At 49.7% G+C, this 14,105-nt stretch overlaps 1 protein-coding gene across 1 annotated transcript in view; it reads left to right on the top strand.

Annotated features, from left to right (window-relative positions):
- The window catches only part of ABTB2 (ankyrin repeat and BTB domain containing 2), a 106,067-nt gene that overhangs the window by 73,747 nt on the left and 18,215 nt on the right, over positions 1-14,105 (top strand). Inside the window, exons 5-6 of the mRNA XM_061559888.1 lie at positions 5,370-5,540; positions 7,396-7,627. Coding sequence (XP_061415872.1) covers positions 5,370-5,540; positions 7,396-7,627 — 403 coding nt within the window. The remainder of the gene's footprint in view (positions 1-5,369; positions 5,541-7,395; positions 7,628-14,105) is intronic.

Raw genomic sequence — 14,105 nt, 5'->3', positions numbered from 1 at the left:
TTGCTAGGTGCTGCAGGCATATGTGGTTTGTGCTGCCCTATGAGTGGGGTGGGGGGGGGGGGCAACTGCGTGAGGGGTAGGCTTGGGGCAGGGTTGGGGCAGGATTTGTCAGGAGGAGGCGACGGCCTTTCTTGTCGTGGTGGTGGTGGTGGCACCCGGGAGACCAGCATGCTGGGAAATGTTTAGCTCGGGGCATGGGGGCTACACGAGGGGCCGAGAGGAGGTGGCAGTGGTTCTTGTTATATATTTATTTACATAAAGAGTTCCTGGCCCACGGAGAATTTGAAGCATTTTATACGTGCATATAGCAAAGACAAAGATCTCCCTTGTTTGGGCCTTCAACAGTTTGGGGCCGTGCTGTTGGCGAGCACGTATTGAGGCCGACGTTGGACGCGAAGGGGGCGGGGTGGCCACCTTTTGTCTGCCCCCCCAGTGCCGATGTTTAGACACCACACCGCACCGCACCAAGTACTCATTTAAGGCTGAGTCGAGCTAGGGGAGGCCGAGGACCGGTTCAGATATTCGTCGCTCGTGTTGGCCGTAAGTGGGAGTCGAGCTCAGGTCGCCGGGTTTTTATTGGAGGCGAAGAAGTTTCTAATATGTATAATGATAAATAGTGACACCGAAGAGGTTAGGAGTAACGGCTGCAGAAGAAGACTGACACAGGTTCGTTTAAAACTGCGCAAACTTTTCCATTGTTCCTTTAAATGCAATTTTATTTCACCAGAATATTCATAAAATCCCAGAGAATATAAAAAAACCACTTCACAATCTATATTGTCTTGGCATTTTATTATTCCGTAAAAAAAGCGGATTACTTTTTAGCGCTCCAAGTACAGGATTGTGAGAAGAGTATGAAAATGATGGATGTCTCAAATTTTTTATCGCGGAGCGACGGGTTCTCCACGGTTGTTGCCTAAAATTAATTATTTGCGCAAGGGTAACACACACAATCATAGCCGGATAGTGACACATGCCGCTGATTTAAACTAAACTATTTATATTTTACCAGGTAAAGCCTACTGAGCTGTGTGGATCTTTTTGAGAAGTGACCTGGCCACAAATGATAGCTCCACGAAGTGGCTTATCAGGTGGAGATTTATAGCAGCCAACTACTTTTATAAATCATTTGTATCCAAGCGCAACCCTTAGCAATTGTAGACGAGAAAGTTGATGATAAAAACAATGAATTTTGACTAACGGTGAGCTGGTCTCTACAACAGTGGTTACATGCCTGGGGGTTCAACGAAGTGGCTTATCACGTGGGAATTTATAGCAGCCAAACACTCGAAACGCATGTTTTCTAAATGTGAAGAGAAAAACCTGGAGGACCCGGAGAAAATAAATCAACGCAACCATGGGGAGAGAGAGACGCAAACTCCAAATCTACAGCAGGCGCCAGGGTCGGGATCGAACCCACGACCTCCTCCTGTATACCAACCAGGAGAGGGAGTTAACATCCTCGCCGGCGCCCCACTCGGATGTCTGTGCCTACACGCTCACGGCCACAGCCACAAACGCACGCGGCGCACCTCCGTGCACTTATTCCGACACAGCGAGCGAACGGTCTGCATTTCGTCCCAGGCTTCGCTGTCAACCCGCATTAACCGGCCCCAGGGTCATACCCCGTTTGATTGACATTCACACCCACCCCCTTCTCCCCCCGCCGCCCCCCACTCTACAAAATGTTTCCAAACGGAGCGACCTCGGAAATCTTGGCTGACTTGGCAGGGGTTTATATACAATTCGCAGACAGCCGTACACGCGTGGACGCGCGCACACACGCATGCGCAGAAAGAGACAAAGATCCTTTTCTAGCCAGGTTGTAATTGGTAACTGTATTCATCCGCACGTGTGTGCATAGGTGTGGAAACATATATCCTGCCAATTTAACAGGATAAATTGTTAGAACGAATGCTTTTATTGAGCCCATACAATGCATAACGCACCTACGTATGTCAGTAAAAGACCAAGGAGGTTTCTGATTTACTGTGACTTTGAATACTCTTGCTGCCACTCCATCATTCATATCGGCCTTCAACCCTTCCAGTGACCTGTGTATTAGCAGTCAACCCGTGTGTTGTATTTTTCTTTATGCAGCGCTGTCGATAATCAACTTGCGACGTTTTAAAAAAGAAATATTTATATCCGTACGTGTAGTCCTACTGTCAATTAATTCCCAATGTTTTAAATATAATTTGAACTCAAGTACCTACACAAAGACAAAGATCCCCCGTATAGCTTTAAACTACTGTTGGGGCAAGTGCTGTTAGCGATCACCTATAAAGGCCGGGACGGCACACGAGACAGGGTTGGTGAATCAACACCACGCCCGACTGCCTTTGTCTCCCCAGTGGCGATGTTTTTACACAACGCACCAGGTACTCATTTGAGGCTGAGTCGACCTAGGGGAAGCCCAGGACCGATTCAGATAATGGTCACTGGTGTTGGCCTTGAGCGGGAATCGAACTTGGGCTGCCGGATTCGCAGCGCAGCGCGCGAACCGTGACACCACCGCTCCCCGCACACACGCACATCAACATGACCACACACCTGCACGTCCAAACACACATGCATCATTATATCCCAGACGGCTCGCGTACCTGCATGAATGCATATTGCACAGCAAACACATGTGCATGTGTACATTCGCCATTCACACACACACACACACACGTACCCACAACTCGCACTGCCTGCTCTGATTACTTCCTGCTATTTCCTGCTTTCTCCTGTGTACGCGTGCGTGCGGGCATGTGTGTCGGTGCATGCACAGGCGTGTGTGTGTGTGTGGGCGGGGAGCGGTAGCGTAGCGGTTAGCGTGCTGCCCTACGAACCCGGAGACCTGAGATCAATTCCCAGTGACGATTATCTGAATAGGTCCTGGGGCCTCCCCTAGGTCAACTCAGCCTCAAATGAGTGCCCCCGGTGCTGTGTAAACATCGCCACGAGGGAGACAAAGGCGGCCGGGCGTGGTGTTGGCCACCCCACCCCCATCGTGTGCCGTGCCGCCCTTCAGCGCTTGCCCCAACCGTCTGTCGAGGCTACACGGGGGGATCTTCGTCTTGGGCGAGGTTCTGCCCCGTCCCTTGGCTTCGCGTGAGCGCCCGTGACTGCGCTTCGTGGTGGTGGTAGCAGGAGCTGGGCGCCTGGACGCGTGGGGGCACGTTCTTCGCGTGCGCGGCGCACATCTGCGCCGGCGCTTTGCTCTGACACCGCGCGGATTGTTTCGCGTTTCAGGTGTAAGTGTGTGCACGTGTGTCCATGTGTTTCTGTTTATGCGCGAAGCACGTGCGCACCCCGTCCAGATGCGCACGTGGATTTTGCGCGCGCACGGTTTCTGTTTTTGCCAGTGCGTTTTGCACCGTGACATATTTTGTGCGCCGCGGCTAATGTTGCATTTATATCCCAGGCAACCTGGAAAGTGGAGAGGTTGGGACAACTCCACGTGTTTAGGTATTGCTCCTTCTGAAGAAGCGCAATGGCCCTTGTGTCCTAAGCATTCGTGTGTGTTTCCATGTGTACGGTGGTGTGTAGGGTGAACCATTTATAGATACCCCACTGATATCCGATGACCCCCTCCTTACTCTACTACGTGACTTTACCGAAAGCTTCAAATCAAGATTGACCCCCTCCTTACTGAGACTGGCGGGAGGAGATAGGCAGAGGATTTGAAAGATAATATTATTTTCCTTGTAATATTTCCACGTTTGTTCAAGTTGGGTGCCTATAAATGGATCTGCCTGTGTTTAGCATCAATAGGCCACTGCTAACGCAGTCCCTTAGGTTTCGTTTGCATTTGAAAAGAATTTCATTTGGTATCAGAGCCTAGCCGATGATTCTGCGAGTTCAGCTTACATTTAAAATGAGCACCTGGTCATAGCCAGCGGCGCTGGGTTTGCAAGCAAATCTGGTTGGGTGTGTGTAGTGAGGGTGTGTGTGTTTGGTGTGTGTGTGGTAGGTGTGCGTGTGGTGAGTGTGTGTGTAGTAAGTGTGTGTGTGTGTTGCAGTGGTTAGCGCGCTGCTCTACGAACTCAGCAATCCGAGTTCAATTCCCGCTCTCGGCCAACGCCGGTGACGATTATTTAAACCAGCCCTGGGCCTCCGCTCGGTCGACTCAGCCTCAAATGAGTACCTCATGCAGTGTGTAAACCTCGCCACTGGGGAGAGAAAAGCGGCCAGGCATGTTGCTGGACACCCACCCCCTCGTGTGCCGTCCCAGCATTCATAGGTGCTCGCTAACAGCACTTGCTCCAACAATCTCTGAAGGCTATATGGGGAATCTTTGTATTTGTTGTGTGTGTGATGGGTGCGTCTGTATGATGGTAGGTGGGTATGTGTGGTTTAGGTGGGTGTCTGGTGGGTGTATGGTGTGTGTGGTAGGTGTGCGTGTGGTGTGTGTGGTAAGTGTGCGTGTGGTGTGTGTGTGTGTACACCAGTCTCTTGCGTATTGTGTCGGCTTTGATGTCATGAACATTATGACAAATATGCCTAAAAACACAGCACCGAGCGAGCAGCGTTAGGACTAACACACAAGAGAGCTCCCGATCCCAGCGGAAGTGAGGCTGAATAATAAAGGAGCAAAATAAAGCTCAGTGTGTAACTTTTTAAGATTTCAATCTGTCCGAGTGCTCCGAGCGATCACGTCGTCGCGGCGTCGAACAAAAAAGACTTGACTCGGGCCGCCGATGAGCACGGAGGGACGATCGAGTGGGGCAGTCACATGGGGGCTCGCACACGCATATCTTACAAAGAAGTTCATGTCATCCCGCGCTTTTGTATTCCAGTCGTTAATTTGACGTTCTTTAAATGGGCAGTTTTTCTGGCTTTTTTCAATGTATTTTTTTGAAACGTGTTCATTTTTTTCTTCTAGTGTACGGAGCTGACCTGGAGCGACTCCCGTTATTTAATAAAATCTTACCGATACGTTTTGCCATGTGCGGCGCGCTGACCGTGCCTAGCGCGTGGCGTCTATGGTGGAGTGCGTTAGTTTCGCAAACAAAAGCGATTTCTTGCTCCAATGAGCACTGAGGCGGTGCTCATCCCTCTCCGTTTACAGCCAGTCGTGAAGATTCCACATTCCTACGGTGGGGACGAGTCTCGGGCAGGATAACCTCCATTGATTTCCACACAAAGTGGTTAGCTATTTTATCGACCCCGAAGGGATGATGGGCCAAGTCAAACCTCAACCAGAACTTGAACTCTGCTACCTTCCGATGGCGAGCCACCCGCTCTCCCGCCGGTATAACGACACTTCAAAACGAGAGTTCAAAACGAGAGTTTCAACGCCTGCTTGGTCACACTTTTCCTGCACGTGTCTGCAAGGTCATAACCGTGCTCCCCCCCCCCCCACCCTTGCCTCCGTCTAGGTGTGCTGTCACTGCCGCTGCACTTCAGCGCGTTCGAAGAGCGGGCGGCATCGATGGCTGGAGGAGGCGGCGCCGGTGGGACGATGTCCGTGGAGCCGTACGGCGCTGCGGAGCTGCGCACGCTGGACCAGTCGTTACTCGCCACCTACGTGGGCAGCGTCGCCGAGCTCGGTGAGTCTCGCGAGGATGGGGGGCGGGGGGAGGGGGGCGCCTTCCCCCAAACCAAGCCTCAGCGAGCAGTCGTGTGCCGGGCTCGGGGTTGAGCAACCATCGCCAAGCGAAACGTAAACGACGCCGATTCCATGTTGCGATATCCCATCGGGTGTGTCGCCTTGATAATATGCATCGGCGGTGCAATGGTGCACCGTCGATTATAATCAATTCCTATGCTCCCTAAATATTATAAACGTGAAGAATTTTTTTTGGTAATATTCGAGTCATGTACGTAGTCTGTCGTCACCCACAGTAGTTCTCATGACCCATGCTGCTGCCCCTTTGAGGCACTACCACTTTTCAACCCAATAATCTCCCGTCGGCTGAAAGAGGGTGAAGGCTCTTGGACTTTCCCCAGATGTAACTTCTGCAGCGTCGTCTCTCTGGAGCTTGTCAGCGACGCGGCACGAGGCTCCGCGAACGCGGCGTGGTTTTTGGAATGGCACGTCGCCTCGTGACACATTCAAATAAAAATAAATGTACAAAACCTGACCTCCGAGCACCACGATTAGAGAATCCCACCGTCTGCTCTCGTGGTCTTCCTCTTGGTCACTCACCTCTGGGCGCCACTCGAATGCCCATCTTAGCATCCTGCCCACCCCCCATCCTGCACACGTGTCCCGCTCATAGCCACCGTCTCCTCCTCGCGATTCAAAGCAAAGCATATACTAGTATCTGTATTCAATACAAAGCACTGAATAGCTTCAAACGCCGCTGCTTATGGAATGGCCTTGGCCATTCACACAGCTCTTGCCCTCGAGTGTCTATCAGGCTTCGTGTGGGAGCCATTGTGTGTTGTTTCTGTCTGCATTTAAGCTGAGGTCGTTTTCCAGGATCCAGTGTTCTGCTTGACGTATAAATAGTGATTACTTTTGTCATGCCCTCCTCTGCCAGTGATTGTGACACTTGCAATGTGTGGGAAGCAATTCGATGTTGCTGCAATGACCAATTGGCAACCAGTGGAAGGCCTTTGAAAGAACGAGTCACGATCTTGTCGACTTGGCGCGCAGTTTCCTTTCGCTGTGAGATGCTGCTTTACATACAATTCTCCGTACAGGATGGCGGTAATAGGCAAAGGTGCAGACCTGTAATTGCTTACTCACACTACCGCTGGACAAAGGGCCTCTACTTGTGGGTGTGAGCCCTTCTGAGAGGTTTTTTGGCCTTCTTTTCCCACACTGCTCTGACGTTTTCTAAGCGGTGGGATTACCTACTCTTTACCCCACCACACGTGACCTACCGATGGACTAACTAATTGTGGTGCACCCATTGACACTGCTGGAAGGGGGAGGTTTAAAAAACCTGGCCCCATTGTTTCAACCAGCGCTCCATGAGATCAAATCGGACCTGCGACCTCTGGATTGCAAGTTTTAGCAGCGGCGACCTTCACACCACGACAGCCACCCCAAGGTTTCACGGTATCTCGACGCATCTGGTCGTGCCTCTTGGAAGCTAAATTTGTCGGCGACAACAGCTTTTGCCGTTCAGAATCGGTCCACGTGCAGCACCCTGCGCAACTCGGCGCAGGCAGTGATCGATGACGCATTTTCACGCTGCGCTTGTGACCACACAGCGCACGCGCTATAAAAACCCTGAACCCGTTGTGCGCGCCACACGTGTGACGACCCGAAAAAACACGTCGGGTGAGCCGCACGGCAGCAGAAAACAAAACCCCCTAAAACAATTCTCGCCGTTCGAAGCCGGTTCTCAGGGGGGGGTTGACTCTGTGCCCGTTGGTATCATTCGACATCCTCATGACCCCCCCCCCACCCAAGTAACGTGCGTCGCATCGTCTGTCCTGGACCCCCACCAGGAGACCTGGTCTCTCGCGCCATGCATCACTTGGCGAGATTTGGCGGTGGCGGCGGCGGCAGCTCTAGCGTCGGTGTCAGCCCTTCGCGGGCAGCCCACGCGAATGCCCCAACGCAGGCGGCCTGGGGCTGGGACTCGCTGCACGCGCTCTACTACTTCATGCGCTGCCCGCGCATGGAATGCATCGAGGATCCCAACCTGGAGCCGCCCAAGCTGAGCCTCACCTATGAGAGGTGAGCGCAGAGAGGAAGACTGGGGTGGGTGCGGGGGAGAGGGAGGAGTTGGGGGGGGGGCAGTGTGTGTGTGTGTGTGAGAGTGTGCGCGCGTAATGTGTGTACGTGTGTGCGTGTTGCGTGTGTAAGGGGGCAGCGGTAGTGCAACGGTTAGCGCGCTGCGCTACGAACCTGGGAAGCCGAGTTCGATTCGCACTCATGGTCAACACCCGGGGACAATTTTCTGAATCGGTCTTGGGCCCCCCTAGGTCGACTCCGCCGCAAATGAGTACCTGATGCGATGTGTAAACATCGCCACTGGCGAGGCGAAGCTGGCCGGGCGTGGTGCTGGCCACCCACTCACTCCCTCGTGTGCCGTTCTTGCCTTCATAGGCGCTAGCCAACAGCACTTGCCCCAACAGTATGTTAAGGCTATTTGGGGCACCTTTGTCTTTATCTTGTGTGTGAGTGGTGGCGCAGCGGTTAGCGTCCTGCAGGTCTATTCCTGCTTACGGTCAACACCAGTGACGATGATCTCAATCGATCCTGGGCCTTTCCTAGGTCATGTTATGAGGAGTTCAACACACGTCGCTCTGCTGGTGTGTTGATAAAGGAAACACCTGGGCAAGACCGCTAGGCGAAGTGCACGTTAGATTTGCACGAGGGTTTTGCCACCGAGCCCGTTCGTCTCTGACCCCGAGGTGACAGTGGTTGCATCATGCGGAGATTTTCCGGCCTACGAAACGACCATGAGACGGTAGTACAGCAAGTGGGTTCATGAACCCATTGTGTGTGGACCCTTTCAGCGTGAAGAGTGTCCTTGCCAAATGTCGCAATGCAGATCTGTCCTGAAATTGTTGAGACTTGGTAAACAAGGTTTTCTTGAATAATAATCAAATAAATCACCACACGCAAAGATATGGTGAAGTAAGGATGCGTTTATTGGTAGCCAGCAAGATTAAAGCCGACGCCTTTATATTTTTAATCATAAATCAAGGCGTGCATCTTTAGTTCTGTTTAATAAATGTACGTGTTCACCACCCCATCCGCCCACATTCTCGCGTCCACACCCACTCCCCCTCAAACCTCTCCCCACCCCCTCCGACTGTGGCCATCCTCATCACGCTGTCACATTAGTTACAAATAATCATTTAAAGTCGCTTATGTAAGAAGCTTGTTTTGCGCGCGTGTCTCCACTACCCTGGCATCTTGTGATGACGATTAGCACGGATGGCTACATACGGTGCGACAGAAGTTCAACATACATATATGATGATGATGATGATTGGGTTGACAATTTGTCCGAGGCAGATATAAGTTCCACTTTGGAATTTTTTGGGTGAGGGTGGCGGTGGTGACGCAGTGGGGGAAATGTTTATTGTCAAGTTGTTTTGTAGCCAATCTTACCCACAAATAATAATGTAATTGTTGGCAACGGTATTGGTAAGCTGCGTGCTAAGCTTTATAATGATTGAATCAGGGATTTTGGAGTTTTTGTGAAAACATGTGAATTGTCTACGGGCCAGGCATAACATTGACCAACTATTAGAATAACAATTAGTAACTATTTTCACTATTTATCTTAATTTTTTTAGTTTACTAGGTAAGGCCCACTGAGCTATATAGTTCTATTTCAAAAGCGGCCTGGCCACAAATGATAGCTCAACAAAGTGGCTTATATCATTAGTATCCAAGCGCCAATGTTAACAATTGTAGATGAGAAAGAGGACGATGAAAACAATTAAATTTGACAAAGATTGAATAACGATGATAAAGACGAATGGGAGCTGTGAGCGGTCACTACAACAGTGGTTACATGCCTGGGGGTTTATTCACACTTGATATCACGCTGGGCCCCTCCGATCACATGGGGTGTGTGTGGTGTGCGCTGGAATCCCAGTGAGTGAGTGCGCGCGCGAGCGAGCGAGTGAATAACGGCAATTATTTTAAAATGTAAAAAAAAGAAGAGAAAATATTTTCACAAGCGCTGTGGGTCACGGTAAGTTGACGAAGCCAAACTGAGAAGTATTTGTATTGTTTAAGATTCAGTGGAAACACACACGTGGCTCAAACGGCCACACTAAGGCAACTTGTTAAACGTTCCATGAGAAGAATTACTAATGCCCCAAGTCATTATTCACGTCTCTCTGTACATCAACCGCTGGATGACGGTTTTACCGCACCTCCGTTTACCACGGTCGGCTACATACAGACAGAAGTTAAACGTACATACAAAACGGATCATGCAGGGGTTAGTTTAACACGCAGGCATTCGCGACCAATATCATCCATAATAGAGTTTTTTTTGGGTTAGTTCGCTTAAGTATAAATGTGTCGTTAAACCCGCCACCACCCGACACAGCCAGTTAGAATCATCAGGCGGCAGCCAAATCTGGCTGTCGCCTGATGATGCCGGTTGTAATTACTGGCGAAACGTCGTACTCAGATTGTAAACGTTGTGGCTTGCTCTCCAACACACCCGTGTGCTGTTCTAGTAACGAATTGGCACGTTCTGTTTACGTGACAAACCTTACTGATTGGATGTGTTGGGTGGTGGTGGGTTTAACGACCTGTGTTATGCATGCAGGGGTTGTTTTGCTAGACATCGCCAAGCTGGGCAGTGCAAGCTCGTGATGAATAACATGCACAAGCATTAAAGTTCAGTCCAGTCATGGATTTTGCTGCACTCCCCTCTGCCACCCATCATGTGGCCCCGCAAACTATACAACAATCTGGTTGTGCATGCTGATCACCCAACTAAGCACTACCCAGGCTCAGTACTGCTTGCTTTCTGAGATCTGATGAGGCCAGATGCATTCTGGGTGATTGCGATGACCGTGTGTTTAGTTTTCTCATTTCGGTCAGCCTTGCGATCAGTGAGCTGGTCACCTGGTTGATGGTGATCCTGCTGAGCGGACAGTCAGCGCCGATAAGCAAAATTGTTGTATCAAAGGTAATTTATTTTTTGGAAATGTCGACCTCATTCACATGATCTTAAGCTGTTCACACTACCTCATCTATTGAAATTGGTGACGCAGTTTAGATTGGCCGTCATTTGTATCTTTCAGATGTTTTTGTGCCATCATTGGTGGCCGTACTCGCTAAACTGTAAACTTGAAAAGTCCAGGTTAGTTGTGGGTGGCTTCAACTTGGATTTAAACGTCGTATGAAGTCAGGCTGCTTTAGTTCCCTCTCATAAGCATCCACCTCCAGAATCACCCAGTACAAGTTGATGCAAATCAAGACTCACAAACACAGCAACATGAGGCAGGAAAACACATTTCCTGCTTCAATATGCATCCAAGTGGTCTGAAGCGTTTGAGAAAAGGGCAGTGGTTGTTGACTTTAAGTGAACGTAATGTCATGCCATGCCCAGTAATAGATGTTTTTTGTTTGTATTCTCTTTCGGCTCAATCAGTTAAAGTCACAATTCAGAGCAAGCCAACCCCTCTCTTTCCCTCCCCCGCTTGAAACATCCATAGAGAAACATCGAGCACAGAAACGTCTACTGGCGTTCACAAGTGTGCGTGTTTATTCCAGTGAGTTTTTTTTGCATACAGATTGAGAAATATATTCTTGGTTCTTTCGGTAAAGTCACGTAGAAGGGAAATAATAAAATAATATAAATATAAAACAATAAAAATTCTCACGACGTTTCGTACTGCAACACTATTTTTTTGCAAATTTTATTCCCTGTGGATTTCACACCTGATGACGATTGCTTGTGTTGCAGTCGAAACGTCGTGAGAATTGTTATTGTTTTATATGTATATTATTTTATTATTTCCCTTCTACGTGACTTTACCGAAAGAACCAAGAATATGAATTCCATGCAGTCACGAAAGCTTTAAATCAAGATTGAGAAATATCGACAAACGTTTATTATTGATCGCGGGTCAGGGACGGTGGGGACCAGGAAGTGGTTTCAGATACCGCTCGCCCCGCATGATAGCCACGGACGGGAGTCAAACTCAGGTGGCCGTAGGGCTCATCGCCACCGTCTGCTGCCGACTGCTTCACCACACCTCCACGCGCAAGAATAACCGAGCTGTCAGACGCTCACCGACTTTGTGGGATTCTTCACCAGAACGATTGGATGCTCGTAACGTTCGTCTTTTGGTTTGACGTTTACGCGGGAGGAAGTCCAGTCGCTTGGAGAAACCCCACGCGGGCAAGGGAGAGATGACACTCGGGCTCCACGATACTGCGCAGATGATTTATTGGACACCTACTTGCTGTACTATCGCTCACATGCAACCACCTCGTCGTCCAACCGTTGGGTGTCTCATGCGCATCATCATCGTCGTCATGACTCTGCATCACTATTGGGACATTCACGTCCAGACGATGGCGACTTCCAATGACCTTTCGCAATTCCCCAAATGTGTTTAGGTCCATCCGGTTAAGTATCCTTTTGGCACTTCCATTTATTTAACAGGCCTTCCCATAAGACGCATATATATCGAGAGAGAGAGGGACGGGGGAAGTTTCAGCACTTATATAATCAATTAATGGACTGAAAGTAATCAATATCTTTTAGACTAAAAAAAAAAATCACAGTTGTGTTCGCAGTAAAATGTCCCAGCCATTAAAAGCATGCGGATGGTAAATGGCAGCTGTCCCACACGACAAACAGCCACGATGACACTCCCGGCACCGGAGCGACGGAGCCACAGATGGGGGAGTGGGAGGGGTGCGCCTTGTAAAGATGATGGAGCTGCGTTGCATTTGAACAGTGTGTGTGTTTGTGAACAGTATGTGTGTGTGGTGTGTGTGTGACCAGTGTGTGTGTGTGGTGTGTGTGTGACCAGTGTGTGTGGGTGTGTGAACAGTGTGTGTGTGTGTGACCAGTGTGTGTGTGTGAACAGTGTGTGGTGTGTGTGTGACCAGCGCGTGTGTGTGGTGTGTGTGTGACCAGTGTGTGTGTGGTGTGTGTGAACAGTGTGTGTGTGTGGGTGTGTGAACAGTGTGTGTGTGGTGTGTGTGTGGTGTGTGTGTGACCAGTGTGGATGTGTGTGTGACCAGTGTGTGTGTGCATGTGTGAACAGTGTGTGTGTGGTGTGTGTGAACAGTGTGTGTGTGGGTGTGTGACCAGTGTGTGTGTGTGGTGTGTGTGTGACCAGTGTGTGTGTGTGGTGTGTGTGTGTGGTGTTTGTGGCGTGTGTGACCAGTGTGTGTGTGTGGTGTGTGTGTGTGTGGTGTGTGTGTGGTGTGTGTGACCAGTGTGTGTATGTGTGTGATCAGTGTGGTGTGTGTGACCAGTGTGTGTGGTGTGTGTATGTGACCCGGCCACGAAGTGACGAGGAGTGAGGGTTAGCGCGCCACGCTCCAAATTCAAAGACATCCGAGGGCCGAGACGTCACGGTGGGGGGGGGGGGCGCAACGTGGAGACGCGTTGTCGTTGATGTATGTTGTTGTTGATGTTTGTTGTTGTTGTTTGTTGTTGATGTTGTTTGTTGATATTGTTGTTGATGTTGCTAATGTTGTTGTCGTTGATGTTGTTTGTTGTTGATGTTTGTTGATGTTGTTGTCGTTGATGTTGTTGTTGTTGTTGATGTTGTTTTTTATGTTGTTGTTGTTCGACGGACTGAAATTTCGCCGGCGTGCTTCGGTCGACGCATGCGAGCGGTCCAAAAGAACGGTGACAGAGGGTCGACGTCGTCGTCGTTGTTGTTGACGTCGTTGTTGTTGTTGTCGTTGTTGAGGTTATTGTTGTTGTGGGGGTCTGGGCTGGGCTCGTGACACGGTGGGAGTCCGCCCGGGGTAGGGGGGGGGGGCAGGATTTTAGCAGGAAATCTCGCGCATTAACAAAGCGTAAACATTGACAATTACCTCTAATGCAGGAAATGGCCCATCAGGTTCACGAGGGCAGTAAAAGCTCTCGGAAAAGTGGGGGGGGCGGGGGGGGTGGGGTTAATCCCTGGGGGGCGGGGGGGTGGGAGAGGAGCATCCCCCAGGTGCCCTCCAGGCCCCCAGTCGGTGTCCTTCGTCCGAGCAGCAGGAGGGATGAGAGGCACGGAAGAGCGTGAAGCGACAACGTCGCTACGGGCGACCTGGGGAACGTCGAGACGTTTATTTTGCTGTTGTGTAAGGATACAATTCAATGTTGTATATTGTACAATACACAATATTGTACAATACACAGTGCAATACACAACATTGTACAATACACAATATTGTAGACTATTGCAATATTGTACAATATGCAATATTGTGTATTGTACAATACACAAAATTGAATAATACACAATATTTTACAATATGAAATATAGTGTATTATACAATACACAATATTGTATATTGTACAATATTGTATATTGTATTGTTTCCAATTCAATACTGTACACAATATATTTAGGGTGTTACAATATTTTGATCAAGGTTTAATATGTAACAAACATTTAGTTTGGTTCTTACCCCCCCCCCCGCCCCCCCCACATGGTTAGTTTCGCACGGTGTGAAAGAAGTTCACCATACACACGTACGACAGAAATTGACG

This window comes from Lethenteron reissneri, chromosome 26, assembly GCF_015708825.2.
Source record: "Lethenteron reissneri isolate LAM-NWPU_2019-01 chromosome 26, ASM1570882v1, whole genome shotgun sequence".
In the NCBI taxonomy this organism is placed as follows: Eukaryota; Metazoa; Chordata; class Hyperoartia; order Petromyzontiformes; family Petromyzontidae; genus Lethenteron; species Lethenteron reissneri.
The sequence above is the reverse complement of the archived record's forward strand: the minus strand, read 5'-3'. Positions and strand labels throughout refer to the sequence as shown.